This window comes from Myxocyprinus asiaticus, chromosome 9 (genome assembly GCF_019703515.2).
Source record: "Myxocyprinus asiaticus isolate MX2 ecotype Aquarium Trade chromosome 9, UBuf_Myxa_2, whole genome shotgun sequence".
NCBI lineage: Eukaryota > Metazoa > Chordata > Actinopteri > Cypriniformes > Catostomidae > Myxocyprinus > Myxocyprinus asiaticus.
The window spans coordinates 14,335,308-14,353,376 of record NC_059352.1 but is presented as its reverse complement, the minus strand read 5'-3'; the positions used below and the strand labels follow the sequence as shown (position 1 = coordinate 14,353,376).

At 35.0% G+C, this 18,069-nt stretch overlaps 2 protein-coding genes across 5 annotated transcripts in view; both read right to left on the bottom strand.

The window, feature by feature from the left end:
• Positions 1-1,100: 1,100 nt before the first annotated feature.
• On the bottom strand, positions 1,101-10,025 carry LOC127446556 (protein mono-ADP-ribosyltransferase PARP3-like). Of its 3 annotated transcripts, XM_051707558.1 has the most exons (11): positions 9,937-10,025; positions 9,282-9,475; positions 7,551-7,676; positions 7,234-7,413; positions 6,940-7,084; positions 5,359-5,579; positions 3,881-4,036; positions 3,555-3,635; positions 3,019-3,196; positions 2,524-2,667; positions 1,101-2,397 (listed from the first exon to the last, which is right to left on the bottom strand). In XM_051707558.1, exons 2-11 carry the CDS (start codon positions 9,459-9,461, stop codon positions 2,213-2,215), a joined length of 1,596 nt encoding a protein of 531 aa, XP_051563518.1. In that variant the 5' UTR covers positions 9,462-9,475; positions 9,937-10,025; the 3' UTR covers positions 1,101-2,212. The 3 variants fall into 3 exon arrangements, with proteins under 3 accessions (XP_051563518.1, XP_051563517.1, XP_051563519.1); XM_051707557.1 differs by lacking the exon at positions 9,937-10,025 and having other exon boundaries at positions 9,282-9,912; XM_051707559.1 differs by lacking the exon at positions 9,937-10,025 and having other exon boundaries at positions 7,551-7,747; positions 9,282-9,911.
• Positions 10,026-12,344: 2,319 nt separating this feature from the next.
• The window catches only part of LOC127446555 (metabotropic glutamate receptor 2-like), an 81,525-nt gene continuing 75,800 nt past the window's right edge, over positions 12,345-18,069 (bottom strand). For both annotated transcript variants that reach the window (XM_051707554.1, XM_051707555.1), the window contains 2 exons: positions 16,431-16,608; positions 12,345-13,102 (listed from right to left, as the gene is read on the bottom strand). In XM_051707554.1, coding sequence (XP_051563514.1) covers positions 13,029-13,102; positions 16,431-16,608 — 252 coding nt within the window. In that variant the 3' untranslated portion in view covers positions 12,345-13,028. The remainder of the gene's footprint in view (positions 13,103-16,430; positions 16,609-18,069) is intronic.

Below are 18,069 nucleotides of genomic sequence, written 5' to 3'. Positions count from 1 at the left end.
CTTGACTGGCCAGCAAACTCACCAGACCTGAACCCCATAGAGAATCTATGGGGTATTGTCAAGAGGAAAATGAGAAACAAGAGACCAAAAAATTCAGATGAGCTGAAGGCCACTGTCAAAGAAACCTGGGCTTCCATACCACCTCAGCAGTGCCACAAACTGATCACCTCCATGCCATGCCGAATTGAGGCAGTAATTAAAGCAAAAGGAGCCCCTACCAAGTATTGAGTACATATACAGTAAATGAACATACTTTCCAGAAGGCCAACAATTCACTAAAAATGTTTTTTTTATTGGTCTTATGATGTATTCTAATTTTTTGAGATAGTGAATTGGTGGGTTTTTGTTAAATGTGAGCAAAATCATCACAATTAAAAGAACCAAAGACTTAAACTACTTCAGTCTGTGTGCATTGAATTTATTTAATACACGAGTTTCACAATTTGAGTTGAATTACTGAAATAAATGAACTTTTCCACAACATTCTAATTTATTGAGATGCACCTGTATATATATATATATATATATATATATACTTTTTTAAAGCGAGTGAATTATTCAGTTCTGGTATGTCAGTTGGGGGCCCTTTGAAGGGTGGGTCCCGTTTCAATTGAAACGGGTGAAACATAGCTAAGGCCACCAATGAGTGCATACAACAGAGAAAGGTTTATCTTTCTTAGTCTGTGTGAAGGCTGAGTTACGCACTCTATCAAGAAGAGCATCATCAAGCCACTTCTTTGGATATCCCCTTAAACAAAATTGCTTGTACATTTTAACCAATAAATAGAAATAAATTGATGCTTTTTTCTTTTTTTTTTTTGAGTGCAGACTCAATTTTTTGCTCAGTCTCAGGAGGATAAACGTAACTTGCTTGAAGAGTACTAAGCTGGATGGAATATGATATATATTGTGTGCTGGTACATATACTGATATAATATACTGGGTGATTATAAATGCATTTATGAAGTCTAGCTAAGATTAAAATCTAAGTAAAAACTTACACGTTGCATATTTACAGTGCTGTGGATACAGAGGAAGAGGCTATTTTTTTGTGTATTGAAAAGTGACATCTACTGGTTTTTATGAGAATACAACAGAGCAAGTGTTGAAATATAATGATTTATTATAGTCAAGGCTTTTCTTTTCACTATGGAGGCTGGTACTCACATTAACATTGATAAAGGCAAACCTTACATTATAACACTACTGCAAAGCGGACCATAACATATGTATGGTATGTCAAAATTAGTGTTTTTTATAACCCTAACACGCAAAAAGAGAGAGAGAAAAAAAAAGATAACATTGGGAAAATATCTGTTGGCTTCGTAGTGCTATATGATTGCATATATCAAAAGTGCTTCAAACTAATACAATTATTAAACATCCAACCAAACAAAAAGTCTTTAAAGGGCTATGGCATCACATTTCCTACATATTTGTTACAAATGTTTGAGCAGCTTGCATGCACAGATAATTGCATGAATTAGTGCAAACTGAACTTGAATAAGGAACATTTGACAGAAATTATCATATTAAAACAGAAAGTTAGAAGAAACAAAAATAAACAGCCGACATAAAACCCTCACTGTAAACCAGAACCATTTGGATTCAGACATACTTAAAATATAATTGAGGGTTAAATTAAATAAAAACACCCAAATGAAAAATTCCAAACATGCTCTCAAATGAAATGTACAATCTTTTATCACTTTTAGTTTGCCCCTTTTTAACTTGTATGTTATTTTAATAAAAATAGCATATTACTTCAACATAATTGGCCAGTGTTTAAAGGTGTACACATTTACTAATTTGTTTTTTGTATGTACTGAACAGGTATACACAGATACACATATTTATGGCAATATAGAAAACAGCAGTCGTCAATTAAATAAATAATTTGTCAGTTATAGAAGAGCATTTTTAGGAAAACATTCAAACCTCACCCAAAGAGAAGGTGAAGCGAGTAAACATAAAGCTATACTAAACCAAAGTTTGGGTTACATGATCAAAAATGTCATGTATTAATCAAATATGTATAAGCCTTTACAACTCAATAAGTAAAAGCCCTATTAAATCAGTGTCACCCTTTTCTTTTATTTAACTTTCATTCTATAACAATGATCTCAAACAATAATCATAACATTCAATACCCTATAGTGAGAGTGAACTCTCATAACAGAAGTTGAAATGTATTTAGCGGACATTTTTCAACTTAGTCCCAAAGATTTTTGAACTGTAGCTCCAGGAGGTAACGGATGCGACACTGACTTTCCTTATAAATCAGATACTCACTGTTCGAGAAATAACTTCTCTCATACTGCGGCTGTTTTATGGCTTTTCCCTGAGGAACTGCCACCTTTTTACCATCAAACTCAATGAAGACATCTTTCGAAGGATCTGAAAAACAAGAAGAACAGATCAGAGACTGAATACATTGTCAAGAAAGACTTACCAGTATTAAGCAGAGTGTATCAGATGCTGAAAAGGGAAAAAGGTATGATTTTTGAATGTATTTGGAAAAACCTGGTTCTTGCTGTCCACGTGCAACTACACTGTCATAGCCAGCAGGAGCCTTTCTTAAGCTGGAGTCATCGAGTGTGATGGTGTGCTCTTTTCCCAAAGCAACTTCATTTAGAAACATAATCCCAATGTTGTTGGATGGACGGACTGCATAAAAAAGAAATAAGAAAGAAATCTATCATCATCATCTGTCATCAGATGATTTTTTTTTTATGCTTGAGAGCTCCTGGTCGCCATCTATTTTCATTGTAGGGAAGAGAGCAGCTCAGACATTGTGCTAACTTCTCCTTTGGTGTTTCACAGAAAAAAAGGAAGTCATATGGGTTTGGAATAAGATGAGGGTGAATAGGAAAGAGAATGACAGAATTTTCAATTTTGGGTCAACTATCCCTTTAAAAGTGTTTATCAGTGCTGTTTAGTAGTAATTATTTATGCTTGTTTATATTGTGTCTTTCCATGTGAAGTCTATACTGATGCAAAGATGGTCTCGTTCCTCACCGTAGCCAACAGATTTGATGTTTTCAGAGGCAAAATATATTCCCCTGCCCACTCTTCCACCAGAATGGGGCATAATACGAAGGCCGCTCTTCAGAATGGCTGCAACCACTGCAACATTTGTTCCATGCCAAAGCAGCTTCCTGTTCTCCAAAGCATTATGTTCACTGAAGTGCTCAGCCTACACAAGTAAATGCACACACAAAGGATTTAATTAGGATTAGAAAACTCAGTAATGAACAGAATTTTGAACACCCACTGAAGCAGAGTGCTCAGCGTTATTAAATCTTGGTTGTAATTGGAACCTAATAAGAGTTCTAATGGAAAAAAATTGCAGTGAATTTCCACAGTAAGATGTTGTTGTTGTTGTTTTGTAAATTACTTTTTTCCAAATCAATCTGTTTACTTTTAGTATTTTGTTGCCACCATTTCTGTTTAGAAACATGCTTTCATTTTTTTTAGAAACACTGAACTGTAAGTGCTAGCTTGTAATATACTAAAATAAAAAATGTTCACACAGGCTTTTAACTTTTATCTACCTCTGCATCTCTGTCAACTTGCCAGACGTCCATTATAGAGAGCTCTTGTCCTCCAGTGGCATTTAGGTACTTCTCAATGATCTTAAAACAAAAAAAATAGAGAAAGCATTTGGTAATAAAACTTTAAGTGTGCTACGCTTTATTTAAAAACATATATATTCATCAAAATATTTTATAAAGCTTAGGAAACATTTCAAACTGTAATAGAAAAAAAAAAAACGTAGTTAAATAATAAAACATTATATATTATGTATTAAATATGTACTCAAGCCTTTTAGTGGTACATTATATACATTATATAAAGTGTATAAGCTGTGCAAGAAAACCTTAAATTCTTTGCACTTCTTATCCAGCAAGGTAAGATTGCATTTGAGAGACTGGTAGTTTTGGTCCACTGGATGAGGCACTGCGTCCTCCATCTCTTCTTTGACTTTCTCAGACTCAGCTTTAAGACTCTGGGCAACCTCAATGTCTGCGAGGACCTACAGCGATATGAGAAAGTTTAGATTTTGGTCATTCTTATCCAGTTGGCAAATCACTCTATATTGTAGTATTACAAAGGAAAAAAACACAGAAGACTGCTTTAAATAAAAAACACAATGTGTTAAAATCACTTCAAAAGACATGGATTTAAACACTGGCGTCATATGGATTACTTTTATGCTGCCTTTATATGCTTTTTGGATCTTCAAAGTTCTGGCCACTATTCACTTGCATTGTATGGACCTGCAGAGCTGAGATATTCTTCTAAAAATCTTTGTTTGTGTTCAGCAGAAGAAAGAAAGTCATATGCATCTGGGATGGCATGAGGGTGTATATGATAACAGAGTAAATGATGAGAGAATTTTTTTTTGGGTGACTTATCCCTTTAAGAACATTTACCCCCCATTCTCATTACTGTAATATGTCCAGATGTTTAACTTTTACTATTCCCATTGTTTTCAGTGATGATTCTCATTACGTAACACAATATTTATTTTACTGTAATGCAGTAAAACGATGCTGTCGTAAAATGTTTTCGCTTTAAAATCAGCGAAAATGAAAAGCAGTACAGACGGTGTACTAAAATGTATAAATCAAATCAACAATATTCATTATTAATCACTTTAAAATTTAAATACATCATTTTTTCACATTGCGGTAATGAAATTATCATAATGACCACTTTTTTGGCAATGCGGTAATACAAATTCGGTAATATAAATTGTATTATTAATAAAATCTTAACAGCCCTAAAAATAGGCTTCATCTTCAAAAGGTAAAATATAATTTCTTATTTGTTTCTTTTGATTTTGGTAAAATTAGACCAGGATGTTTACTTGACAGGTTTCATAAAAATCACCCAATATCTCTTGGGTAAACAAGCAAACATATTACAAGCATGCATTCAAGCAACGATTGACTTAGACTATAAAATAAAGGTAGATTTTAACTGAAAGGTAAATTATAATTAGTCATAAATTATAATAATATGTTTTGTTGGCCAAAACAATGGTGTGATATTTTTATATGTTGCCATTTACATTTCTTTAATTATTTTGTGTTTCGTATTTGTTTTACTGTTTAAATTTTGCCGTCTCTTTAACAGTTTCTTTTTCCTCTGTAACAACAGTGAAAATGTTCAAAGCTTTTTTGTAGCAACAACTTTGAGGTAGGTGCCTATAGAGAAATTGACTATCAAAAATAAACCTACCCTGAGAAATATTAACTGAAGTAAAAATTGTGACAACAAGCCCTGGTGTCCCATTCTTCATTTAACGGGCAGGTACTGTCCTCAGTATACAGTAACTGCTGAGTATCTTACCAGAAGCATCTCCTTCTTGCTCTGAAGGACAGATTCATCAGAGATGATAGGGGGTCTGTTGCGGCCAAAGTTATGAGGAATGATGGTGAAGAATTTGCTGGTGAGGTCTTCTAACTTTTTCTGCTCCCCCTTCTTTATTGCAGATTCAATCTCCTCCAATGCCTCAAAGCCTTTAGCTATCTGCTGCTTGCTCAGCTTCCCCAGTGGCATCTTCTTAATATCTGACAGAGAAATATATCACATGAAACTCCTCCACAAAAAGAATGATATTTAACATTGCAGAAGGGCCTTAGAAAAGCAGTAAAAAAGGACGGAATCAATGTTTTAAATGAGTTGATAGTTAAAGCTGAAGCATGTAACTTCTGTGATACTAGCGCCACTGAACAGAATTGCAAAAATAAACAATGTTTTCAAAACAGCTTTTTGAATACACCCCTCATCTACAGTTGTTCAAACGTTGTTTGGGTGGGTCTAAATGAGTCGCTTAAAACAAACACAGGAATTTTTATAGGGCCACAGTGACACAGTGTTTACAGTTTTCGAGAAAAATTTACCTGTGAAAGGATTACTTGTACTTGTCTCTGCATATTATGCTGGGATAGAAGAAAGCATTTTAACACTGAAAGCTTTAAGTGACAGTCATACTGCTGAAACTACCCTGTGGCCTTCAGATCTGGTTTATTTCATAGAGTTTCAAGATAAAATTTGTTTCCCAATGGAATCAAAAACTACGTTATATAAGAACCACAGTAACATGGTCCTTAGATTTTAATTTAAACTGCCTCTTCAAAGAAACAGGCCTGTTTCAAACATATACATCCTCTGTATGTGGTGCGTGCATCCTAGAATGCATCATGAAACAAGTTTGTAATAGTTATCCATGCACAACTCCCGATGACCATTTCATAATTTATGGTCATTATTAAAGAAAAATATTTAATGTACTCTCACTAAGCACTTTATTAGGAACACCTGTACGCCTACATCTTCAAGCGATTATCTAATCAGCCAACTGTGTGGCAGAAATGCAATGCATAAAATCATTCAGATATGGGTCAGGAGCTTCAGTTAATGTTCACATCAACCATCAGAATGAGGAAAAAATTTGATCTCAGTGATTTCGACCATGGCATGAGTGTTTGTGCCAGACCGGCTGGTTTGAGTGTTTCTGTAATTACTGATCTCCTGGGATTTTCATGCACAACAGTATCTAGAGTTTACTCAGAATGGTGCCAAAAACATCCAGTGAGCAGCAGTTCTGCAGACAGAAACGCCTCATTAATGAGAGGTCAGCAGAGAATGGCCAGACTAGTTCGAACTGACAGAAAGGCTACGGTAACTCAGATAACCACTCTGTACAATTGTAGTGAGAAGCATCTCAGAATGCACAACACGTTGAACATTGAGGCGGATGGGCTACAACTGCAGAAGACCACGTCGGGCACTTTATTAGGATCATAGTATTCCTAATAAAATGCTCAGTGAGTGTAGTTACCCAGAAATCACTTTATTTTTTATATAGAGCCGCAGCTCTAGTACACACAGAAATGCTGTTTTTAGCAAACTGAATTGCAGGCACACCCAGGTTCATGCTCGTCATGGCTTCTTTGAACATGTCGTTGTTGAAAATGAATCGGATGAGTCTTTGAGTTGCCTCATCCAATGTACAAGGCAAAACTTGTTGAGCATTTTTCACCTTCACATCTCCACTGTCTACAGTGTCCACCTACAAGACATACAAAGCATTTGTAAAAAGTACAGTAAATGGGTCTTTGAAAGAGTCCTTAGATAAAAACAACTATATTCCTTGGGTTTTATCAAGGATGGGAATATTTAATTAAATATTGAAAGAATTGATGAAACAGATTAAATTACCTTCACTTCTGCATCCTGGTCTCCATCTACCTCTATCAATGTGTACTTCCCTGAATGTGACACAAAGTTTTCTCGATCACTCCAATTATTCTTGGTCTTGTCTTTGAATTTCTTTTCAAAACATTTAATGGCTGCATCAACGTTAGATGGACCAGCTAAATTGTTTTGGCCTGTTTCCCCCTAGAAAAAGTGAAAAAGACATGAGAAATGGAAAAGAAATTTGTCGATTATTCAATAAAATCAATGAGCATTTATGTACATCAAGATGTTATATATTATAGAAATTAAGAAAGAGAGAAAGAAAGAAACAAACTTACCACTCTGCCCCATCTTGTCCAGCAATAGTACCTCCCTCCAGATACTAAGACTTGGATGACATAGAATTTGTTGTTGTTTTGTCCAATGTTGGTTTGGTTAAGCATACAGTCAAAATCTTCATGAACCTGTTCAATCACATGTGACTTTTCCATGAGTGTGGCTAGGCAACAGAGCCTGCTTTCAATAGAGTCTGGTTCTGGAAGTAAAAATCCCATCAATTGTTTTTCCATAGATTAATTGATTTTCAACGATAAATTAAAAACCTTTAAAGACAGACCTACGTGAGCTCCAAGGTTGTTCATCGATTGTACTGTACAAAATCAACAAGACATTTCCGTCCACAGAACTGCTGCTCACTGGATGTTTTTTGTTTTTGGCACCATTCGGAGTAAATTCTAGAGACTGTTGTGCGTGAAAATCCCAGGAGATCCGCAGTTACAGAAATACTCAAACCAGCCCATCTGGCACCAACAAATATGACATGCTTCAAATCAATGAGATCTAATTTTTTCTCCATTCTGATGGTTGATGTGAACATTAACTGAAGCTCCTGACCCGTATCTGCATCATTTTATGCACTGCACTTCTGCCACACGATTGGCTGATTAGATAATCGCATGGATGATTGTTGGTGCCAGACGGGCTGGTTTGAGTATTTCTGTAACTGCTGATCTCCTGGGATTTTCACCTACAGCTGTCTCAAGAATTTACTCAGAATGGTGCCCAAAACAAAAAACAACATCCAGTGAGTGGCAGTTCTGCAGATGGAAATGCCTTGTTGTTGAGAGAGGTCAACACAGAATGGCCAGACTGGATCAAACCGACAAAGTCTACGGTAACTCAGATAACCACTCTGTACATTTATGGTGAGAAGAATATCATCTCAGAATGCTATTCTGAGATGCGGGTTGGCACTGTTTTGGTGGCACAAGGGGGACCTACACAATATTAGGCAGGTGGTTTTAATGTTGTGGTTGATCGTGTATATGCCTTTGTTGAAGCCATCAGTCTGCGTTATTTCAACTTCACTGTTTAAAAATCATGTTTAATAGCAGAATTCCTTGTGAACAACTACACTACCCATGATCCAGCAGAGAAAGATCCACCAAGAGAACGGCGGCCAACAAAGCCCACCAATCAAGTCCAGCAGCGAGCACCCACTTCCATGATGCACTATGAATGACTACAGTACAAGTATATTTTTATATATTGCAATCTTTTGCAGTAAACTTAAAACATATTGTTTCTTTATCTATAATCAATAACCTAAAATCAATAGTTTTATACATTTCCATTATTTTTTTATTAGATTACGTCATTCTCAATGCTTCATGGGATTGTAGTTCGTACCCTCATGATAAATGGTAAGTACAAAGTCTTTGTCTTTTTGTCTGATTTTCAAGTACTTTTTTTGTTTTGTTTTTTTGCTTCAAATCAAAGTTTTTAATGTTGTGATTCACTTTGGAGCTGGTAGGTTTGGTTCATGGCTTTCCCTCTTTTATGAAGGATTTTACGAAAAGTCTATGGAAAAATAAATGGGAAAAATACTTCCGCAATCCAGACAGCTGAAAAGATGGGCGGGCACTGATGCGCTCAATTTGCATTTCGTGACTAATGTACATTTCTATACCAACTGAAAGCTCTCTCACAATCAACATAAAGTGTCAGCATGCTGCAAGCTACAATAAAAACTTTAGATGGTTGATCATTTAATGCTTGTTCAGTCTCACCTCAGCGTTTGATAGATGACAAAAGCTGTCTGGGTTCCGCGAGCCCTTCACCTCCGGCCCTGCTGCCTTCAGGGCCTCTTTGGCAGAGGTAAACTTGTCCTTTGGTGGAGCTTGGGGCTCCTCCTTTACCTTCTTCCCTCCAGCTTTAGCACTCGATGTTGCCCTTCGCTTAGGTGCCATTCTAATTCCCCTTACTTTCAACATATATTTAAGTCATATTATAATTTGTATGATATATTCTGATAAGCACTTACTGTGTGTCTTCAATTTTAATATCTGATCAAATCAATTAGTTATTAGATATTAAGAGACAGGAACATTACACCTCAGACACTAAATCACAACACATTATAAAGGGCAATCAAAAAGAAAATCATTCAAAATGTGGTAGAAACTGATGCACAGTATGCATAATGGCTGCTGCGTGTCTGTTGTGACAACGCAATGTACAATGCAACTGAGATACAGTGCTGGAGTTTACTGTAAGTGACGTAATCTTTCTGGCAGCCGAACAACAAATTAGCTATGACGTTATCGCAAGGGGTTTTGACCTAAAATCCGCATGCAGCTGTAGCGTTACATGGCAACTTATGGTCTACAGATCGTTTGACCGTTAACATGTATTTTATAATTGGTCGGATGAAATGATACTGACCTGATTGTGACGATGCTGGCAAAGTTTGCAGACTTACAGTTCGCGCGTCTACAGTTGTCTGCAGGCCAGGCTGACTTCCGTATTTCTGAGAGTCTACGTCACAGGCTGAGTTCGCAATAGCATACTACCTTTACTACTCGTACTACTTCTGCCATATCTGTCTATAGCAGGAATAGTTATAGTAGTATGGTAGTATGCCATTCCGACCTTGGTCTGTCAGAATATACTCATACTCAGGATACTGCTTGGTGAAGCAAAAATTTACCAGAAATAAAATTGTATTTATTTATTTTAGTTTCAGCCAAAATACCAGGTATTGTTACTTCTGTAAAACCATGAAAAATTCCTTTAAAACGCCTTTCTTTCTGTTTTTCTTTTGTATGGCAGTTGTACTGTAGCTAATATCATTTTACCACCGTTTTACTGAAGTAAAACTAACTGTAGTAACCATGTAGACACAAAATCGAGCAGTATTAAAGGTGCACTCAGTAGTTTTTTCCTACGTCTTAGTCTTACACTGACACAGAGGGGTGTGGATGCAGCATCATTCAAATACAAACGTTTTCTGTTACCAATGCCATTGAAGAAATTCACTATTCACAGTGAGTAATGATTGATTTAGTACATGAGCAAAAGTGTCCAATAGCAGGGTGTTTACCGAGATTAAAGGAGTAGTATTTGGCTGTTCATGTGATGTAACATGGCAGCCCCCATGTGGGGACCCTCTCCATGTAGATTTAAACAGTTCTATGAGGTTACTTATATGACTGGAGTCTTAATCTTATGTGAGTGGTCATGATTTTATACACATGTTTCAAGAATACAATTTATTTCAACTTGTTTTATGTTGGCTTACAACTTTATTAATGAGGTAATGCGTCTAAAGAAAGAGTGAAAGACAATCTTACAATATATGTCTCCCTCTTTTGCATTATTCCAGGAAGTTCATAAATACCCACTTATTAAAAGGGCCACTGATAGCTCTGGTATCTTTATTGAGGTCTGCTGTTCATCTCTTAAATTGTGTATTGTGTTACTGCCTTTGACAATAGCCCTTATAGTAGGCTATAAAATTATTTTAGTGCAGTTACATCTGTCCACTTTGCCCTTTGAACTTACAACACACAGGTGTGAGAACCTGTAGCCTACAGATTAGGCCAGAGCTATGCAATGGAGGCAGCTTATAGTTGGCCATACGATTCTTAAATACAGGCCTTAGATGTTGCAGTACAATGTATGAGGCAACAAAATAAATTAATACATTCAAATTTGATAAAAAATGTTACTGTTAAAATGCTTATGCACTGTAATGTACTGTATATGTACACATTATGCAAATGGATTTGTGTATTGCAACACAGTTCAAGTAAAAAATGTCTGAGAAGTTAAATAAGCAGGGACAGTATAATGCTCTGTAAATATTCATTAACACATTTATGTTACAGTAATAAGCTTTATTAAACAATTAACTGTTTTTACATACAGATGTTTTATTATTATATAAATATGGCCAAACCTTGTTTGTTGTAGATATTGTAGTGAAATCCAATTTTGTTTATTTTTATAAAGTTAGATAAATAAAATTGAGCTGTAAATAATCTGGCAGTTTGTCATAGGTCAGATTTGGTGTTGAATGAAACCAGTTAAAAATACTGTGTAATTAAAAGCATAGAATGAAGTAAGATGAACAATTATCAATAAATTTATTATTATATTTTATTTTTTATTTTTAGAGGGAAAACAAATGCAGAAGTGAATACATTTGTGGAGTAAATGCATCCTCCAGTGGGAATGCACAGCATGGCCATTTCAACAACAGGTCTGATGGTTAAAAAATTATGAATTAATGTGGAAAATTACTGCAGATATAACTCTTACTATAATGAATGTATCAGGTTGACAATATCCCGTATGCCATTTTGCCACACGACTGAGTGGGCAAAACAGTGTATTTCAGTTGCCCTTCTTGTATTGTAACTTGTGTGAACATGAGTTACTATCATGGAAGAAGGATATAAATATAATATTATGACTATTACATTAAATGTGTAGTGCAGAAAAAGCATAATATGTAATGATATTTGATTACTGGTTTATCTTTTAACATATTAGATGGTAGAGGAAACATTATTTATTACATTACTGGCACATTAAATTGAAATGCAAATGCATTGATTCAATATAACAATGACACTGGGGGCATAATGTATCAAAAATGTATCATTTGATTAATTTTTTATCACTATACTTGATCAGTTCTTATTTACCACAACCAGTTTGATGTAATGAGCGCCTATATCCTCTAGGTGGCCACAATGTATCGTTTTTTGAGTGTCATGGTCACTGCCAAAATATTTTATTTTTTAAGCTCTCATGGACTAGTTGATTTAATGCATTTGTCTGTGATTTTATTTTTTATTTTATTTTTATTTTATTTTTTTATTCCCTGTGTCTGATATAATTTACATAATATTGTCCGTCAGAATACTGATGAAGCCCAAAATACTTCTAAAGTAGCTAGGTACATAAAAAGGTCAAGTGACTGCTGAGAGGAAGAAAAACCAGTAATACAAAAAAAATAAAAAATAAAATAATAATAATCTAGCGTACACTAATTGTAATTGAAAGAACTTAACCTACCATAAGAAATCAATGGGACACATGATTCAAATCAAGCAGGAACTTTCGTATTCATATAAAACACATTTTATTTACATAAATTACAAGAAAGCACAAACCAGAATCACCATAAATCTACATTAAAAACATCCTGTATATAATACTTTAAACAGGTTTACTCCATATCTCAAACAATACTTTATTATGGTTTCCATAAAAAGACAGATTTTAAACTGGCATCCCACTGATATTATCTAACTAGTCATAGAGAGAGAGATTAGAGAGAGAGAGAGAGAGAGAGAGAGAGAGAGAGAGAAATAAAATTGGATTTGTACTCACAGCACGTTGAGAACAACATAACAGGCATTCTTTATTCAGAACAGCCTCCTCAACATTAGCAACACTTGATTTCATGACTAGAGATAAGATTTATCTGTATACCACATTTGGCAAACAAACAGGGATCCTGTTTTTCAGAGTGAAGATGTTGTTGAGTCCACTACCTCTCTGCCATTACACACTGTAGGCACGATGTTTGAGGCTGAGGCTGTAAAGGCATCATTAATAATATAAAGATACCGTTAGTTGTGTATCACCATTGTCATTCAATAATTGTTTACAGGTATTTGGATGAATCTCAGAAAAACATGTTCAGGTCACATTTCACACAAAAATCAAACTACAGTATATTTTGCACTAAAAAAAAATTAAGCTTGTAGGACCTTCAAGACTTTTTGCATTTTAACATTATTTTCATGAAAATGTTGTATATTCCTCCTCCCATAGTCTCATTACCATTAAAGGGATAGTTCACCCAAAAATGAAAATTATCTTATAATTTACTCACCCTCATGCCATCCAAGATGTGTATGACCTTCTTCTGCTGAACACAAACAATGTTTTTGAGAAGAATATTTCAGCTCTGTAGGACCTCACAATGCAAGTGAATGGGTAACAAAAATTTAAATCTCCAAAAAGCACATAAAGGCAGCTTAAAAGTAAATCACAAGTCTCCAGTGGTTAAATATATATCTTCAGAAGCAACATAATAGGTCTGGGTGAGAAACAGATCCATATTTAAGTCATTTTAACTATAAATTCTCCTCTCTGCCCAATAGGTGGTGAAAAGCACAAAGAATAAGAATTGCCAAAAACAAAAGAAGAAGAATGTGAAAGTGAAAGTGGAGATTGATTGTAAAATCAGATTGTTGGGGGGGGGACTTAAGTATTGATCTGTTTCTCACCCACACTTATCATATCGCTTTGGAATTCATGGAATAAACCACTGGAGTCATATGGATTACTTTTATGCTGCCTTTATGTGCTTTTGGAGTTTCAAAATTTTGGTCACCATTTACTTGCATTGTGTGGACCTACAGAGCTGAAATATTCTTCATTCCTTCAACCTTCATTTGTGTTCAACAGAAGAAAGAAAGTCATACACATCTGGGATGGCATGAGTGTGAGAAAATGATGGGAGAATTATAAGAACTATTCCTTTAAATGTCTGGACTTTTTTGTGATTCCCACTATTCTCATTACTTTAATCTCAGTACTGTAAACATCCTTTTTTTTTTTTTCAGTAATGCAGATTTTTTTTCATCAGTATAAATAAAGGCAGTACAACAATTACTACCCTTGTTTAAATAATTTACAATTTAAAAAAATATATATATCTTTGTTTTTTTTACATCACAGTATTGAGAATTCGTTTTCAACGAATTTTTCCCCTTTTTCACCCAATTTGGAATGCCCAATTCCCAGTGCGCTTTTAAATCCTTGCGGTCGCGTAGTAATTCGCCTCAATCCGGGTGGCGGAGGACGAATCCCGGTTGCCTCCGCGTCTGAGACCATCAACCCGCGCATCTTTCGTTATTAAAAAAAACCAAAAAAAAAAAAAAAAAAAACCAAAAAAAAAAAAAAAACGCGCATTTCATCACGTGGCTTGTTGAGCGCGTTGCCACGGAGACATAGCGTGTGTAGAGGCTTCATGCCATCCACCGCAGAATCTGCGCCCAACTCACCACGCACCCCCACCGAGAACGAACCACATTATAGCGACCAAGGAGGTTACCCCATGTTACAACCCTCCCTAGCAACCGGGCCAATTTGGTTGCTTAGGAGACCTGGCTGGAGTCACTCAGCAAGCCCTGGGATTTGAACTAGCGAACTAATGTTACTAAAAATATGGTTCATTTAAATTCTGTAAAATATAATATTTTATCTCTCTTTTGATTTTGGGGTGAAATATGACATTGATGTACTTGGCAGGTTTTGTGAGATTCATCCATTTACATTATCATAAGGCCAGAGTTCTCTCAATTCTATAACTACACTACTGGTCAAATGTTTTGAAACACTTGACCGAAATGTTTCTCATGATCTTTAAAATCTTTTGATCTGAAGGCATATGCTTAAATGTTTGAAATTAGTTTTGTAGACAAAAATATAATTGTGCCACCATATTAATTTGTTTCATTACAAAACTAAAATGTAATAAAAAAAAATATTTTTTTTTGAAATTGATGACTTGGACCAAATAATAAAGAAAAGCAGCCAATAAGTGCCCAACATAGATGGGAACTCCTTCAATACTGTTTAAAAAGCATCCCAGGGTGATAACTCATGAAGTTGGTTGAGAAAATGTCAAGAGTACATGTCTGCAAATTCTAGGCAAAGGGTGACTACTTTGAAGATGCTAAAATATAACACAATTTTGATTTATTTTGGATTTTGTTTAGTCACAACATAATTCCCATAGTTCCATTTATGTTATTCCATAGTTTTGATGACTTTACTATTATTCTAAAATGTAAGAATAAAAGGCAGGTAAAGTTTACTTTTTTCATGTTAGCTTGACAAAGCATTGTCAGACAGACAGACAGACAGATAGACAGATAGATAGATTGACTGATTGATGTGAATTTGAATGTTTTGACTGTTGGAGTTTTAAGAGTCTTGGCCGATTTTGAACGTTCCATCAGTGTCAGTCTGTGTAATTTTTGGGATTTTATAAAGACGGACAGACAGACAGACAGACAGACAGACAGACAGACAGTGAGATAGATATGAATTTGAATTTAAATTGAATTTAAATTTTAATGTTTTGACAGCTGGAGTTTTAAGAGTCTTGGCCAATTTTGAACATTCCATCAGTGTCAGTCTGTGTGATTTTTGGGATTTTATATAGACGGATAGACAGACAGACAGACAGACAGACACACAGTGAGATAGATATGAATTTGAATTTGAATTTGAATTTGAATTTGAATTTAAATTTAATTTGAATTTGAATGTTTTGACAGTTGGAGTTAGAAGAATCTTGTCCAATTTTGAACATTTCGTCAGTGTAGGTCTATGTTATTTTTGGGATTTGTATCATCCACTACAGGAAAACCATAAGTATGATCAGGAAGAAAAAGATATATAGCACACAAAGTCAGAATAGTCTGACGGTCTGTGCAGAATTTGGTGGATTTAGCTTGAAAGCTTTAAGAAGAGTTACAGTCAGAAATTTTGGTTGTGATTTAAGGATTTTGAAAAAAACTCTGTAGAATAACAGTATGTTGGCTTCGTAAAGCCAGCATAATTACAATCCAAATGCCTGCCTGTACTCAGATCATAGAGCCAATGATAGTTATTGTTCATTCTTCACTATTATTCAGCAGCATGGCTGCCATCATACAGTAATGCAAATTCTAATCAATATTTCTGTACATTTTAGAAGTGTACAGAATACAAACCAGTTGATAGAATACAAACCAATCAATATTTTTAGGTGATGCTAGCTTACAAAATCACTATATTATATTTGATTTATACAGTCACTGTTCATTATATCGATGATGATGATGTTGATAATAAGGATACTGTACCTTGAGAGAAGCTGGAGCCTGGGCCGGTGGTCACACTGAATCGGGTGGTCGCCACTCTGTGCGTGGTGACGTTCTTCTGGGGCTGGAAGAGGATGATGTGGATCTTGGGAGCGAAGAGACAGCCCAGCACCACTGAACCACTCAGACTCACAGAGATGCACATGGTGGTGGTCTGTACCTGAGAGAGCAAACAAATGGGAGTGAAGAACTTAAACCAACAAACATATAAACACAATAATATCACCTGACATGTCTGGGTGGTTAAAAGGAAAGTTCAACCAAAACTGAAAATTATGTAATTATTTACTCACCCTCATGTTGTTTCAAACCAGAATGATTTTCTTTCTTCCGTGCAACACTTAAGAAGATGTTGGGCAAAATGACAGCCTCAGTCGCCATTCACTTTCATTGTATGAAAAAAAGATGCAGTGAAAGCGGTTGACTGAGACCAACATTCTGCCTAACATCTTTTTTTGTTTTCCACACAAGGAAGAATATCATATAGGTTTGGAACAACATGAGGGTGAGTACATGATGGCATTTTTGGGGCAGATCTACCTACCAATGGTTTACTTACAGATGTCTCTGCAAATTAAACTGGAATAGTAAAAAGGAATTTAAGCACCAAAACAATTACACACTTCAGCTTACATTCAGCAGGGTTGTCAACATTAAATTTGATTTATTTTTCCATTTAAGCAGGGTTGGGGAGTAACGAAATAGATGTAATGGGATTACGTATTTAAAATACAAAATATAAGTAACTGTATTCCACTACAGTTACAATTTAAATCATTGGTAATTAGAATACAGTTACATTCAAAAAGTATTTTGATTATTTGAAGAGATAACTGTGCATTATATTGTTATTTGTTTCATTTGATATTTAGTCCTTTCAGATGGAAAACATTTATATATATAAATGATGCGATCCAAAGTGCATTTGAACAGCAATGAAACACTTTCTTATGATGTGTTACATTCATATGAGCAGACAGAGAAGTAAGTTTGAAGTAAGTTTGGAGCAGAAGAAATAAACCTTGTGTAAATTGTCAGCTTTACGCTAAGCTAAAATACTATTTCTAGCCATTTTACATGCACGTTACCAGGCACGATCATATTTTTTTATCAAGAAAATTCATGTTGGATCATAATTTCTTTTTTTCTAGTAAGACCTTTGATATTAGGGCAAAAGTCAAATTCTTGATAATAATTTTTGTATTATTTTCCTGTAAAAATATCTAAAAATCATTAAAACAAGATCATTTTGATTGATCTTGTTTTAGAAACAACACTGCATAAGATATTTAGGTTTTTCAGAGAATGTATTTTTAACATGTGTATTTTGTCTTACTTTACTGGCAGAGTTTTTATAATCAAAACAAGTGAAAAAATCTACCAGTGCTGAAGAAGTAATCCAAAGTATTTAGAATACATTACTGACCTTGAGTAATCTAACGGAATACGTTACAAATTACATTTTACAGCATGTATTCTGAATGAATACATTTCAAATGTAACCCTCACAACCCTGCATTTAAGTCAATTCTGATGTGTTGCAAAAGCCTATGTGGCTAATGTATATCTTAAGAGGATGATTACATGTCAAAGCAGGTGTGTATGTGAGTATATGCAGAAC

Excerpts from the sequence above, each read along its gene's own strand:
- LOC127446556 (XM_051707557.1), bottom strand. The coding sequence starts at position 9,485 with ATGTTGAAAGTAAGGGGAATTAGAATGGCACCTAAGCGAAGGGCAACA. Across the intron at positions 5,580-6,939 it reads CATGACGAGCATGAACCTGG|ATATTAAGAAGATGCCACTG; the intron begins GTGTGCCTGCAA and ends TTTCTCTGTCAG. Across the intron at positions 2,668-3,018 it reads CATCAAATCTGTTGGCTACG|TCCGTCCATCCAACAACATT; the intron begins GTGAGGAACGAG and ends TTTTTTATGCAG.